The sequence below is a fragment of the Watersipora subatra genome, chromosome 1 (assembly GCF_963576615.1).
Source record: "Watersipora subatra chromosome 1, tzWatSuba1.1, whole genome shotgun sequence".
Taxonomy (NCBI): domain Eukaryota; kingdom Metazoa; phylum Bryozoa; class Gymnolaemata; order Cheilostomatida; family Watersiporidae; genus Watersipora; species Watersipora subatra.
The window spans coordinates 17,648,123-17,663,612 of NC_088708.1; the positions used below are offsets into that span (position 1 = coordinate 17,648,123).

General features: G+C 38.1%; 1 protein-coding gene across 1 annotated transcript; it reads left to right on the forward strand.

Moving 5' to 3' along the window:
• Window positions 1-346: 346 nt before the first annotated feature.
• LOC137385506 (COP9 signalosome complex subunit 2-like) lies at window positions 347-15,431 on the forward strand. The gene is made up of 10 exons (XM_068071979.1): window positions 347-467; window positions 9,303-9,497; window positions 10,229-10,354; window positions 11,080-11,247; window positions 11,486-11,660; window positions 11,903-12,134; window positions 12,908-13,005; window positions 14,258-14,340; window positions 14,650-14,708; window positions 14,979-15,431. The coding sequence occupies exons 1-10, from the start codon at window positions 417-419 to the stop codon at window positions 15,121-15,123; spliced, it is 1,332 nt and encodes a 443-aa protein (XP_067928080.1). The 5' UTR covers window positions 347-416; the 3' UTR covers window positions 15,124-15,431.
• Window positions 15,432-15,490: the final 59 nt, after the last annotated feature.

Below are 15,490 nucleotides of genomic sequence, written 5' to 3' on the forward strand. Positions count from 1 at the left end.
TGCTCATTTACTGTAGTACAACAAAAAGTTTTTAAAAATATCAGAAGAAAACTAGATTATACGATAGTTGGACTAGACTTTATGTAGGTCATAAAACTGTATCGACTTACAAAACTGTGGAGCTGGGTCTAATATGAATAAAAAAAATTACTCGCCAAATTTACTCGGAGGAGAAGCGATAGCTTCTGTTCATTAGACAAATTTGAGGATATTTTGGTCTATATTTTTAAACGATCCGACGTTTATAGAGCTTTGCAAGTTTTCAAAAACTTTCGCTCGGTCGGACTCGCGGCGAGTCGTTTTGCTAAAATGTCCAAATCGCTATATGTCCGATGTTTGTGAGATATTTATTTTTTTAATCTGTTGCCGAACGGCTAGTTCTCTTTATTTTCTTTGCTCATTGTACAACCATTGCAATGTCGGATGGAGAAGATTTTATGGTCGATGACGATGAAGAATACGATTTGGTATGTGTTCGTTTGTTTTACGCCACATGCAAAACATTGGTTTACAATAATACGCTTCCAATTTAGTTTCCGACAATATTGAAAGCTAATATAGGATGATACATTATGGGCCGGTTTTGGTTCGATATCAACTGTTTTAATTATTTGCAGCAAAAGAAGACGACAATAAAACGACCCATTAATCATATTGGTAATGCATAGTATTTTAGCTTTACTACAAAGTAATACACGTGTATGCTTTTCCGAATGCATATCCAGACCTGCCAACCCAAGAGTGGGGCAATGCGTGAGATTTGGTTTTGAGGCAATTGATGTATCAATGATAGTATATATAAAATTATGGAAATTGGGGCAAAAATCTCACGCATTTCTCACGCATTTTCAGTTTTTCTTTGGGGTGATTGCGTGAGTCTCACGCCCAATGCGTGAGAGTTGGCAGGTATGTGCATATCACACAGCCATATCGAAACAATTATTTTGTTTGCAAATAAAAAAGTAAACCTGCATTTTGTTGTTATATGTAAAACTCAACGTGCAAACATTGTATAAAAATAATACGTTCTATAATTGCCTACGGACGAAGAATTGCAGCATTCTTGCGATTTGTTAAAATTGAGCCACATTGCTAAATTAAATTGTATTTTATTTAGCCTGAACCCTTTTATTTAGCTTGAAGCCTGAAATTATGTTTTCTGTTAATTGCTTTCTGAATTATAGTAGAGCAGGAGGGCATCAAAAAGCTGTCAAAAAAGTGATTTATTCCTTTTGAAGGTGGGCTGTGTGATAAGAGTGGCATCTAGATCAAAATTTCGAGCTGATTTCAAATATCTAGTTTCTAAACCTCTCAGATTGTTCATTTTTGAGCAATATAATTAAAATATTATTTAATTAAATAAATGGCTGTAGTGTTTTATGTGCTTCTACCAACAATGTGATAATGAAAATGGCATATAAATACTAAATAGTTAGCAATAACCTAAGTTGGAATCAATTCTGATAACACTAAAATATTTATTATTCAAATATTAGAATAATATTATAATTGTATTATATAATATTATGTGTTCTCGGCATGGTTGGTTGATATTGTGGCAGCTTTAAAGTTTGTCCTTGTTATTCCGCAACTCCTATATCATTACAGATCTGCAAAACAAAATGAAAAGTATTTTTAAAGACTTAGATCATGGGTATATAGTATTTTAGTATACATATATGTTAAATACGTGCACTCACCAAGAAATCCACAAGGGAAAAGCCTCGTCTGCTGTTTGTCGCATATATATATATCGCCGTAGTCGTCTACATGGCCGACTCCTATAGGGTCCACGAACTTGTGGCGTGACCTCTCAATGCCGAGCTGGCATACGTAACCTAAGGTCCTGCAATACGAATGGGCACGAGGCAGACACACGCATATACAACATGCCCTTTCTTTTCAAGTTTGTTAGACAGGCGCAATGCCGTACACAACCAACAAGCACAAAAACCTGAACACATTTAAGGAAGATGCGTTGCAGACAAAAGGAACGTACCTTTGATTTGCGCATGTTCCTTTGGGAGGTATCGGAACCCTTTCTTACACATACACCGGTTTTCCTGGTTCAGGAATCTTCACCGAGGTTATCGGCGCCTATTAGGTCTTCATTGGTGACCTCACAGAAACTCATCATTACCTAAAACCCGGTACTCACAGTTCAGGTGTTAGCCTTCTCCGGTCTCATCGACATCCATGGACACCGTCCCTTCACCATCGCCATCCATGTCAGACTCTTCCTCACTGGAGTCTCCATTACCTACAAACTCAGCCTCGCCGAAGCTTGGCTCCATAGACAGTGCCTCTGTAGGCAAAGCCTCCGTACTCTCATTAATGTGAGAGTCCCTGTGAACTGGCCCTTTGACCAGTTCACCGCCACTGGCAGTCACAGGCATCTCCTGTTTCTTCTGCTCAGTGTCCTCTGCAGCCTCAATCTCACCAACCCAGGATCTCTGCGATCTGGTACTCGGTTCATCGGTCTCATTAGCCCCACCGACCTTGTCACCAGTGCCACCCTCGTCAACCACTTTGCTAACCGGTGCATCTTGGCTTTTGCCCGTGTTGCCACTTGCAAATGCCTCGTTGCCCTTAGCACATCCACCACTCTTACCAACCCTGGCAGCGGTACCTGAAACCTTCTGGGTAAGCTTTTTCAAGCTATCCAGAGCCTTGGACATCTGGCGATCAGCATCAAGCTGGCGAACCAGGTCGTCCTCCTCCTCTTGAAGCTGGGCAAGAGTCCTTTGGTAGGCAGCTAGGGCCTCCTTCCTCCTTCTGGTGATGTCAGCTTTCCTGGCAGCAACCTCGTCCTGTGACAGAAAGTCAAACTGAATATTAGCCAAAAATGACTGGACCTTATCGACCACCGGTCGCCTAACTATCTTACCACCTGCTGCGGCCGCGTAGCTAATGCTGCGGGTGGGTATCTTAGGCTTGGGAGCCATATCCTCAGAGCTGGTACTAGCTCTACTCTCCTCCGGAAGCTTCCTTCCTTTCCTGGTGAAAGAGGCTCCTCCAGCCATGCACTTAGTCATCAGGTGCCCTACTTCCCCACAGTAGCTGCACACTGATTCCTTGCACTCCTTTGCCCAATGGCCCTTCTCTCTACACTTCCTGCAATAGTTGCTAAGGCAATCTATTGCGTAGTGGTCCCTCTTACATCCGCAGAACCAACAAAACAGCTTGCCCTCTTTGCCGCAGATCTGTCTGGCCTTCCCTTTAGGCTTTTGTGTGGCCTCCTTACCAGCTTGACCGGTAGTCTTAGCGGGGTGTCTGTCCGCTCCTTTCCTGTCGCCAGGCCGCTCCTCGTCTCCGGGTCCTCCTCCACCAGAGGCAACAGACATCAGCACCGATATATATAACTCAGTAAAGTATCTGAAAACGTAGTATACAAGCATAAGCGTTATGCAACCTAGTCGGGATAACGACTGCTTATTTGGATTGGTTAAATCCACACACATTCTGATTTTACCACCAAATTTCGGAGCTATTGTTAGACCCGAATTATTATACCAATCAGTAGGTATTTCTACTTTTTCTATAACCTTTTCAGTGAGCATTTTACCAAGCTCTTTCTTAGCCTGGGATCTCAACCCAGCTGCAATTGATCTTGGGGAATACAACCTGACGGGTTCCGCCTCACCTCTCGATGTGATGGAAAACATACCAGCATCCAAGCCTTCAAACACCTTAGGAAATTTCTGAATAGGATCGAAATTATCCGTACACATACCATTAATGACAGCGAGTAAATTAAGATTTTTAAGTTCTGTCATTCCTAAAAGGTTGCATCTAGAACCTTCCAACACATATACAGGAGCATCAGTAGTACGATATGAGCTCTCTATATTTACTCTACTGAATCCAAGAACTTTTAGACTTGAGCCATCAGCACCATTAAGGTGTTGATCTGACTCTTTCAAATTTAAACCAAGTTCACTTGATGTCTGAACAGTCAAAGTTGAAACATCAGCACCTGTATCAAATGTGAAATCAACTTCACTACCATTTACCTTCAAGGTCCTTACTATTTTATTATCTAGTCATTTAAGACCTGCAGATGAAAACTTTACACTTATACTTGGGAAGTGGGAACGTGTACTATGGCTATCTCTTTTATCAGGGCTTTTGCCCCTACTCTGGTCACTTTCCCTGCTACTACTTCTGTTGTAGCCGTGTCTATATTCACCTTTCCGAGTATTCTCGGCGCCCTCTTTCTTACAGTCAATACTAGTATGACCTTTCTTATTACATATAAAACATCTAGCTGCAGGGCAACTACGTAGCCTATGATCTCTACTACCACAGTTGTAGCATTCATCATCACTCTTAGGTGAGTGTCCATCCTTAGACTTGACGCGCCAATTGCGGTTATATCTATCAACGCTAGAGTCTCTTGAAGACCTGCTAGAGTCTCTATACCTGCTCCTACGATCATATCTAGGAGATTCGTAACCTGAATTCCTACTCCATTTTCTGGAGTATTTAGTCTTAGACCCTTCATCATAATAACTTTTACGTTGCCTTTGTGAAATTCTGTTAATTTCACCATTTTCGCAAGCACTTGAATCAGAACTTGAATAACGACTGGCTCCTCTTACTTTAGATTTATTTTTAGGAGCTTTTGTCGAAATTTCCGAAACATTAAGTTCGCTAGTTTTATATCTAGCGCTTTCCAATATGGCGTCAGATTCTCGCGCGAGTTTTCTGGCCTTCAAAGTATCCGTTAGAATTTTCCAATTCAACTCCGTTTGCTGCATTAAATGCCTACGTAAAGAACCTTCTCGCAAGCCATTAACAGCTATTGCGAGAGCAAATTCTTTCCTTACATCTTCATTACCACCAAAATTAACGTTTCTACTGAGTTTTTCAACTCGTAGTAAATAATCACTTTCCTTTTCACAAGCAGTTTGTGAAACAGTAACAAATTTCATCGTTTTAACGTAAACCGTTTCATCAGTACCATAAATAGTAACTGAATGAGCTATTGCCTCATCGTAAGTAGAATTTTCATCCAACATACGAAAACCAACAGATCTTAAAGCATCTCTACCATCACTACCTATTGCGTGTAATAACGCAAGAAGTTTCGTACGGCCACTAAATTTATGGTTGCCGTCTTCATCCTTGCCCATTCTCATACTAATCATTTCTCCGACAATTTGAAAACTATCAAACCATCTTTTCCATGAACCATTAACGTCACCACTATCCAATTTTAACGAAGGAAACTCATTAAAATTAAATGCCATAATTGACGCGTAACACAACACGAACACTACACCAGTGTTAAAAGCACCACCAAATTTCACCGAGCACCACTGCACCGTAAACACTAAATTTCCCTCGGCACCACAACGCTGTAAACACTAAATTCCACTGAACACCACTACACCGTAAACACTAAACTTCACTGAACACCACAAACACTAAACTTCACTGAACACCACTACACCGTAAACACTAAATTTCACTGAACATCACAAACACTAAACTTCACTGAACACCACTACACCGTAAACACTAAATTTCACTGAGCACCACAACACTGTAAACACGGAAACCACACACGAAACACTTACCACGAGGTATAGAACCTGTAAAACACTGAACACAATTATCACAGCACAAATCACTTTTAACAGCCACGCATCGGCGATCCTGCCGACTGCGCCATGTTAAATACGTGCACTCACCAAGAAATCCACAAGGGAAAAGCCTCGTCTGCTGTTTGTCGCATATATATATCGCCGTAGTCGTCTACATGGCTGACTCCTATAGGTCCACGAACTTGTGGCGTGACCTCTCAATGCCGAGCTGGCATACGTAACCTAAGGTCCTGCAATACGAATGGGCACGAGGCAGACACACGCATATACAACAATATATATTCATCATTAATGCTTATTTTGTGGAACTGTAGGCCTATACTTTATTATGCAAGTGAAATCGCAATTAGTCAGTCTTTCATACGGTATGACACATACATATTCTAATCAAACATGAAGAACACCTCTGGTTACAATACCACTCAAATACTAACCTTCTAATTCACAGTCATCTGAGTCTTCTGCATCACTACCTTCATCTCCATCTTCTTTATTTCTGTTGCTACAGCAGCTGCATCTGCACATGTCCGTACGTTTGAGATCTGTATTGTTGCACTGGCAGCGACGAAACTGGTACCCAGTTTTGCATCGACAAAACATGTTATGAGCACATCAGGAGGTGCTGGTTGTTGTGTCATCCATCTAGCTTCAAGCTCTCCATCTTCCATAAACCATCCATGTTGCTGGAGGATGGGGCATTGATGATGATTTGCTTGGCTCTTCTCCAAATCACAGCCTGATAGGCAGCCCTAGATATATGGAGATTTAACTCATCTAGTGTGGGTGGTAGGTTTGGTTGTGATGTGCGAGACGGTCAGCAGAAGATTTTATATGGTGCTTTATTCATTCTTGTTTGAGCCATCTATTAAAAATTCAGACCATTTTGGCACTGATTAGTTCGGACTAAACTCAGCAACCTTCTGCCTTTCTTTAACACCTCTACGACTTCTCTCACCTCCATTAATGCTGATATCAGGGTATGTGTCACAAACAAAGTCCACACCACATGTGTGATACACGCTTGCAATACTAACTATTCGTTGCAAAAGCTGACTTGCAACCATGCCAAAAGTTGGAGGAGCTTTCAGGATCTGAATTTCGGCCATAGCAACAACCACAACAGCATCAAAGACTGGTAGCTGATCCTGGTTAACATAGATTGATTGTTGATCATCAGCATCTTTTTCAACAGCAGCCATCAGAACCAATTTAGCAGTCTTCAATATAGAGCCATCAGAGTTAGCCAGGGACCAGCTGATGTTGCCAAAAGCAAATGATAACACTTTTCTCAAATCCAAGTTACGCTGTTGGCTGATCACTAACAAATTCTCAAACAGTCTGTGCGAACACTCTAGGACTTTTTTTTATTTCTTTTTAGCTGATGGTAATGTAGTGAAGGTTTTGAGCTTGTTTGACTTGATGGATGCATTGAAATCAATTTCTTGGGTGCTTAACCTCTTCTGGACAAATTCTAAAAGCTGTTTCTCTCCTATCACATTTGCTATTTCAAGATCCTGCTTCACTTCAATGGGGGCTTTTGCACCACTGGTAATATGTACTAGTTTGGTGGTTTTAAACGCAAATGGATTTATTCTTGCTGTTATGAGTCTTTCATGACTTCCTTCATTTCCTCATTAGCCTTGCATGCCTCATCACGCATCTCATAAGTTGCTGTATCCGAATCACCAAGCACTAGCATCTTCTTCATGTCTGTATGTACAGCTGTTCGTTCCGGGTGAGATAGAGTCCAGCACTGAGAGGCCCATGACTTCCTGGTAAACCCTATGATTCCACCGTGAGACTTTGAGTTTATTCTAACTGTTTGCTCAATAGATTGATCACAAGCGATAGAGCTGAATGAACAGTGATGTCGTGATTGATAAGTAAAATATCCCTTCTTCATAAGAGCCTCATACACCTTGCTATGCGATACTTTCAGATTAGTCATCTCAGCATAGTACAGCATGCCATATCTAGCGTAGTTTGTGTGGTCATATGCAAAAAACCAAGGAAGGATCATACTTGTAATTTATCTATACATTTATGTCCAAATTGTAGGATGTAACACGTCATGTAAATTGCAAAGTGTTAGTTTTGCTGCTCCCAAAAAGTGCAGACAAAAATGAAAATGTTTTCTTTTTTTCCCCACCAAAGTGCCATCATCATGAAGTAATCATCATGAATTTGTAAAGTTATAAATATCTAGTCTCACCTCTTCTGATGTGTATTACATTCTTTCTGTCTCTTCTCATGTCTTTTCTCAGCTCTTTCCATAACAAGTTTGTTACAATACTTTTTATAACAGTCATAATGACATAACAAGTCTGAACTCTCATCAAAGTTCTCAATGCTTAGCATTTTTTGAGCAATTTCACATGGAATGCTCTTTTCTTCCAATATCAACCATCTGCTTGAATAATGTTTGGCTGTCTCATATTGAAGTTCAGTCACTCTGACTAGGGTTTCATTCACAGACTGATCAAGAGAGTGAAACAAGCAGTCTTGCTGCATCCTTGGCAGGGATTAAAAAATGCTGAAAGTTGACTCACCAAATCTCAAATAAAAGCATTTATTAATTTTCGAAATTATAAAATAGTTTTCTTTGTGTGATATGTAAGGTTTTCCAAGCAAACTTGGAGTTGCCCCCTTCCCATTTCAAAAATGCTCTATAAATCAGAAATGTGCAAGCACATAGGTGTAGAAACATTATAATTGAGTTCAGCATAAATTTCTGACTATGAAACATCTTTGTAAGAATAGCCCACCCTCTGAAGAAAAAGGCTGAAAGATAAGTTTATGTTCCTGCTCTACTATTATGGTACATTTTTGTAAAGTTGTCTCTTGACGTAGTAGATATTTGATTCGGAGTTATCATCTCGTTACTGGTGCTAAACAGTAAATATTTTCAGTAGGTCATCTAAAAACACCTAAAACACTTGAAAACACAGAAACAGCAATGGCTTACAATCCCGTGGTCTGAGGTTCGATATCTCAATATGATCAATAAGTCCTAAATTAGCATGCTATAGAGCTGTGAACATGAACCTGAAAATTTAGATCGACAAAAATTAAGAAAATATGTAATCTTCATTTCCTCCATAAATTAGGCAAGTGTTAATACAATTGACTATAACGATTTTTTTGTCTACTTGTAATATCCCCAAATCATGCAAGGTCACTGCCACTGATGTTGTTTCCTGTATTAGTCAGTGGCCATTCCATTTACGTGTCGCTAAAATACAATTAACCCCTCTGCCTATAATGCTCAAGATTTTATGGTGGTGTTATTAACTAGCTGAAGGCTGAAAAGATGGTGATAAGCCAAGCCGCAAGTTTTAGGAATACAAGGTTGAATGGCACACTGTTTGCGTTTCAAGGTAGCCGATTAAACAAGATTAAACCAGCTTTTACTAACAAAAGCATATCTGTATCTATTATATTTTGACAAAATTCAACCACATTTGCTGTCTATTTAAATGGATTGTATGTTCAATGTTGTTATCTGTTTTCTACTTTATGGACTATGCATTTATCTAAATTTTAATACCATAGTAGATCTAGATTACCCTATAGAGCTGTATATGGAAGTATTTATGTCACATTATAGTAATACATTGGGTTGCACAGCTGAAAGTATTCTACAGCCACTCAAATAGAGTGGTAGTTCTTTGATCAAATTCCCTTGCCCTTCAGGAGTACTCGGAAGACAGCAATTCAGAACCAGATGTCGATTTGGAAAATCAATATTACAACTCCAAAGCGCTGAGATCAGATGATCCAAGAGCAGCCCTCGCTAGCTTTCAAAGGGTTCTCGAACTCGAAGGCCAAGACAAAGGAGAATGGGGATTTCGAGCCTTAAAACAAATGATAAAGATTAACTTTGCTTTGGTGAGATTCAAAGTCTTAACAAAATTGGCTACTCTTACCTTTTCTATGCCATTAATGGTGATGTTTCGTTTCTTGTCATGATTTGTTCATTCCTTGTTCGAGTTTTGTTGTTTGTCATCTTGTTTCATTGCCTTGTCTGACGAGGCAGGCTAGAGCTTGCTTTAGTTAAAATCAATTTCATGTTTGTCTGGTTTGTTGTGAATGCTCTTTTTTCAGTTATTTTAATTTTATATTCTGATGTGAACAATGTAATGTGTATTACAATAGCCTCATTTACACTGCCAACATATTCTGATGCACATATCGGAATGAATGAAAATATGCAAAGGAAATTGCAACAACATGCATACGATATAACAATTTCAGGTTTTTTACCTTCAAGGCATAATTATTTTATTATCTGATAGATGGTAAGGCTTAGATTTAGATATTGTTTCTTTTCAACTTTTTACACATTTTTACAATTTTTTATAACTTTTTTACATCTAAATACTACGTCAATAAAAAGATATGTTTTGCATACATTATGCAGGCTGGTAGTTGTGTCCCTATCGTAATTATAATCTCCAAAGATTTTTTTACATAACGAAAACCACTCCAACCACAGCTTTTGTTATGCTTTATTGAAAAACTTAGTTCAGTTTTTCACATCACCTGTATACATGCAGTTGAAATTCTCATGAGTTTTTTTGTTATGTCAAAGTTATCTTCCCTCTGCACACTGTTTGTAGGGTGAATATGCAGAAATGATGTCCCGATACAAACAACTATTAACTTATATCAAGTCTGCAGTAACACGCAACTATTCAGAGAAGTCTATCAATTCTATTTTAGACAACATCTCTACATCCAAACAGGTTTGAATGCCATTTATGATGTGAGAGTCTTTGAGATAGTACTTTGATAGTACCATGCCTTTTACAGCAGCATAGCTAACAGTGTAAAAGCAGTTTAATTCTATAAATTTGGAACAAAGTCAAAGTTCTACATATGAAGTTGATCGGTTTCGGCGTTTACTCCGTATGTCAAAACTGTATGTTAGAGCAGATGTTATATAAGAATATATTGTGTTTTGTTAATTTTATTCCATAACCCAAAAAACAATGATAAATACTTCAAGTAATCACCAGCAGTAAAACAAATTTATTATGTAAAACCTTAATTATATTTCAAAACTAAATTAAGTAAGTAATAATTACTTAAAGGGGTCTTTATGTTGGAGACGCATGAAAGAGAGTAAAGGCTCCGCAATGCATAGGTTTGATGGTAGAGTAGGTAATAAAAATGTTCATTGTAAGTACTTTTGTTTAATCATTTTTACATTAAATTTTATTAGTTTGTCTACTTACATAGGTGTTGTCTCGTGAAGTTTTAGACATCGTATTTTAGACATTTTTTCGTATATCAAAACAAACTTTTACGTAAATCTTACGTTATATATCAAAAAGTTCATATATAGAGGTGATGATAAGTTGAGGTTTGTCTGTATGTTTATATAAGCTGTTGCTCAGAAGCATGCACGGTCATGTTTCATATTGTTCTGTAGTTTCTATGAGTTGCTTAGCACCATTGTTTTTTGCAGATGAGTCTTCTACAAGACTTTTATGAAACTACCCTGGATGCTCTTAGAGAATCCAAGAATGACAGACTATGGTTCAAAACTAATACCAAATTGGGAAAACTGTATTTTGACAGACAAGAATACGGAAAATTGCAGAGGGTGCTAAAACAACTTCATCAATCTTGTTTGGTAGGAAAACTTGTTCAACTTACCCCAATACTCTCCTTTTATTACACCTTTTCATGCGCTGCCAGTATTTATCCTTCCACTCAATACTCCATCTCACTTTTTTATACTCGCTTTTATTATTGGCCTCTTTTCTGTTTGTTTTCCAACGTAGCTCTGGTTTCTCCCATCTTGACTGTTCATTTCATTTATCTTTATGACATGTAACTTATATTCATTTATTTCCTCTGTGGTATTCTAGACTACAGAAGGAGAAGACGACTTGAAGAAAGGTACACAATTACTTGAAATTTATGCCCTCGAGATACAGATGTACACAGCTCAGAAGAATAACAAGAAGCTTAAGGCTTTATATGAACAATCTCTCCATATAAAATCCGCTATCCCTCATCCACTCATTATGGGCGTCATACGGGGTGCGTATGAGTCATTCCATTTGCTTGAGTTTCATAACATTTTTTGTGTTCAAGCGATCGTTCTTGTTTTGCTATTTGTTATGGATAATGGAATGTGCCCCGTTACACGAATTATAGCTAGCATCGGTGTACGTGTCTTTTTACAGTCCCTGAGCATGACTAACTCGAAGAAAATCTGACCATATGTATCTTCTTTTTTTCGGAGTTTTGTTGTTTATTGTTAATCATTGTCGGTTACACAGAATGTGGAGGCAAGATGCATCTCGGTGAGGGTGAGTATGAGAAGGCACACACTGACTTCTTTGAGGCATTTAAGAACTACGACGAGTCAGGTAGTCCTCGAAGAGCCACTTGTCTCAAGTATCTGGTTCTGGCCAATATGCTCATGAAGTCAGCTATAAATCCATTTGACTCGCAAGAGGCTAAACCATATAAAAACAATCCAGAAATCTTGGCCATGACCAACCTTGTGAGGTGAGGCTATCACAAGGCTTATCTACGACTTAACAGTTAGCCATTATCCTTCACAAACTTTAGAGAGTTAGTCAGGTGAATTGAAAAAGGGTCTAAAGTTGCAAAGCAGCGAAAATGCTTCTCTTGCAAATTTGATGAAAATATCTAGATTTACACTCTCACAGGTGTAATTTAGTAATTTATTTCCAGATTATACAGTATATAGTATACTACCACCTCTATGCGATTGACTGCTTATTCAAATTTGACTAAGCTTTTAGCATCATAGCTTCATGAAGAGAAGATGCGGAGAAATATTTGTTGACACAATCTGTGATTGTTTATCATCCTTCTGTTTATTGATACGCCAGCATCTACATACATGTACTAGTAGTTGACTCGCAGGGGTTACCACTATGGGTTCTCTGTAATGGTCGGACAGATTAGTAATAATTGTGGAAATATGATCACAACTTCTTGAATGTTTACAAGAAAAATCGGAGTTATTATTAACTGTTCACGCCAACATTGCTGTGTTGAGGTGTCAGTGTTGTTGTCAGTGGTGCGGGCACATGATTATACCCTGATTGCTTCTTTTGAGTAAGCTATTGAAGAGATGTTAGACTATATTTTGTGAAGCGGGTACTCGGTGACACCCTACTTAAGTAATACCAATTACGGTAGCTTCCAGATGTCACACGGTTAAATATTTACTAAACCTGTAGATGTACATGATTCCACTACTGGCTGTCTGACAAACTAATGTATTAGTCATGGATATGATATCGTTGCAGTGCCTATCAGAATAACGACATTAATGAATTTGAGAGAATATTGAAGGTGAACAGGCAGACCATAATGGAAGACCCGTTCATAAGGGAGCACATAGAAGGTGAGGAATGCGTAGAGACTATTATTGTTCACTTGAGTAAAATAGGACATCAGTGCTTGTAATCTAGTTGATAATTACCTGTTTTGCAGGCTGTCAAACACAATATTTATACCTGCTAGTCGCAGAACTCCTCGTGATTGTTACTATAATAGGTAGATTGATTTGATAGTTTTGATGAAGATACAGTTTAATAAGTGTTCATATGTTATTAACTTATTACCATATGGCAACAGGAAATAAAGTTTGTTTATGCTCACAATGACTAGGAGCCATCATCAAATGCATCATTGTTAGTCATAATATCAGATAAGCTTTTGTATAGCGCTGCTTCATAAGCAGCGCAATAATATCCCAACTGCATCTTGGTTGGGAGTCGTGTACTCATGACAGCCAACATTTTCTGCCAATTACTTAGCCCAACTAGAACAGAATTTTATGTCATTTTATTACGATAAGTAGAAGATATCATGGCTATATCAGACATCTGTATCCTACCTATATTTAAGTCTACTATCATGTTAATAGATCCGATCCTTGTTCAAGTGTCAAATTTTGTATAAAAAATTGTTATTATATAAATGTACATGTATTTTATACAACATCTGCAACAATCAATAATACGATAAGAAAGTTTTTGCGAAAACTGTAATTATCTATTATAATATATTCATACTGTAGTTTTACTATCCTAGTAAACAAGCTATAAGCAATGAGTGAATATTTTCGCAATTACAGTACTTTTAAAAACCATTGCATTCATTTAGCAGACAATTGGTGTGATTGTCTCTGAAAATCAGTTCTATTTTGACATAAACTAGAAAAGGAGCAATGAGAAAGTTCTTGAATTTATGTACATGTATATTGAGATTTCCCAGTTCAGTTGTAGCACGAATCAAGTAAATATTAACTGATGATTTTATGTAATAGTAATCACTCAGACATGTCCTCTGGTATGTCATCCACTAAATATATCACTAATTACATAAATGTAAATACTGTACCTACACTATACGATGAAATATGATAAACCGATGTGAGGCATACTTCAGCCTGCACGTAATGATATTGGCCATAACGAGTTGTGGCTGTCAAATTTTTTGGCAACTCACCGAAGTTTAACATATGTATGTCCTACTGTGTAGTCATGGTTTTCCAAGCCTAACTATTTGTACAGCTCTGCAATTTGTTTGTCTGAGAATATAACATAATTATGATGGTATCCTGCCAGAGTGACTTGTGTGATTTCTTTCAGATCTGCTGAGGAATATTCGAACCCAAGTGCTCATCAAGCTCATTAAACCTTACACAAGAATTCACATCCCGTTCATATCAAGGGTCTGTATTCAAATACCTAAAACAATGATATTTTATAATACTAATTGTATATCAGTCGATGATACTTGAAGCTACATATGAACAGATCATGGCAGTATTTGCATATGCAGAATAGTGTATGGCATGTGCGTACTACTGACGGCTAAGTTGAAAATGACAGCAGTTGAAGCTGAATCTGATCAATATTTGTAAAAAAGCTAGGATAAGTGATGGTTGTTCACTGACTGGATAGAAAACACAAGTATTTCTTCAAGACTGTTGAGGCATGGGCTGTTAGCTTGTGAGGGATAATGGCTAGCTGTCTTGTAGGAGCTGAACATCGATGCTGCAGAAGTGGAGGTTCTACTTGTATCCTGCATTCTTGACAAGTATGTCTGCTACCATATTTAGGCAGCCATTGTCTTGATATATCTATCTAGCCACTCAAATGAGGATCATGATATTTACTGTGTATTTTATTTTAGTTTTGCTTCATAGCTGTAGAAAAGATTCAGTTGAAAAATTATTGTAATACAAAAAAGTGCTTTACGCTGGTTACCGTATATGCCGAACCCACACTTAGGGTACTTTGCAAATGTACAGTTGTTGATCGTATAACATGCCTACTACTATTCCAATGCTCACCTGTTTTATTTCAGTACGATAGAAGGTAGAATTGACCAGTTGAACCAGGTGCTCATATTGGACAAAAGGGCGACAGACACTTGCAGGTATAATGCTCTGGACAAGTGGTCTGCACAGCTACAGACTCTGAGTGTTTCCATCGCGTCTAAGTTGTCTTGAATCATTGAAGAATATGGAAATTGCCTTTCCCTGTTGGCTACAAGCCAGGAATGCATCATGTGGCTATCGTATTTGATTGTCAGTGACTAGATGTCCAAGACATGGTTGTTGCGGTGTTGCTACCCAAGCATGACAACTTCCAAACTTAGCTTTGGATTTGCAAGTTGTCCGCCTGTTTTACTAGCCTCTTTTCGTTCAAAAAAATGGTCTGCTAGATAGTATAACCAAACTTTTGCCAGATCCTACCGTGGCACTATGTATTGATAATACTGTTGATAAAGAATGCTCGAAATAAAATTGCATAAAATATATATGTCCAAATACTATCTAGTGTTACAGATTATATTATCCTGTCTCTAAAATACCA

Coding starts and splice junctions, on each gene's coding strand:
- LOC137385506 (XM_068071979.1), top strand. CDS start 417: ATGTCGGATGGAGAAGATTTTATGGTCGATGACGATGAAGAATACGAT. Junction 13,006..14,257: donor CATAAGGGAGCACATAGAAG/GTGAGGAATGCG, acceptor GATTTCTTTCAG/ATCTGCTGAGGAATATTCGA. Junction 14,709..14,978: donor GTATCCTGCATTCTTGACAA/GTATGTCTGCTA, acceptor GTTTTATTTCAG/TACGATAGAAGGTAGAATTG.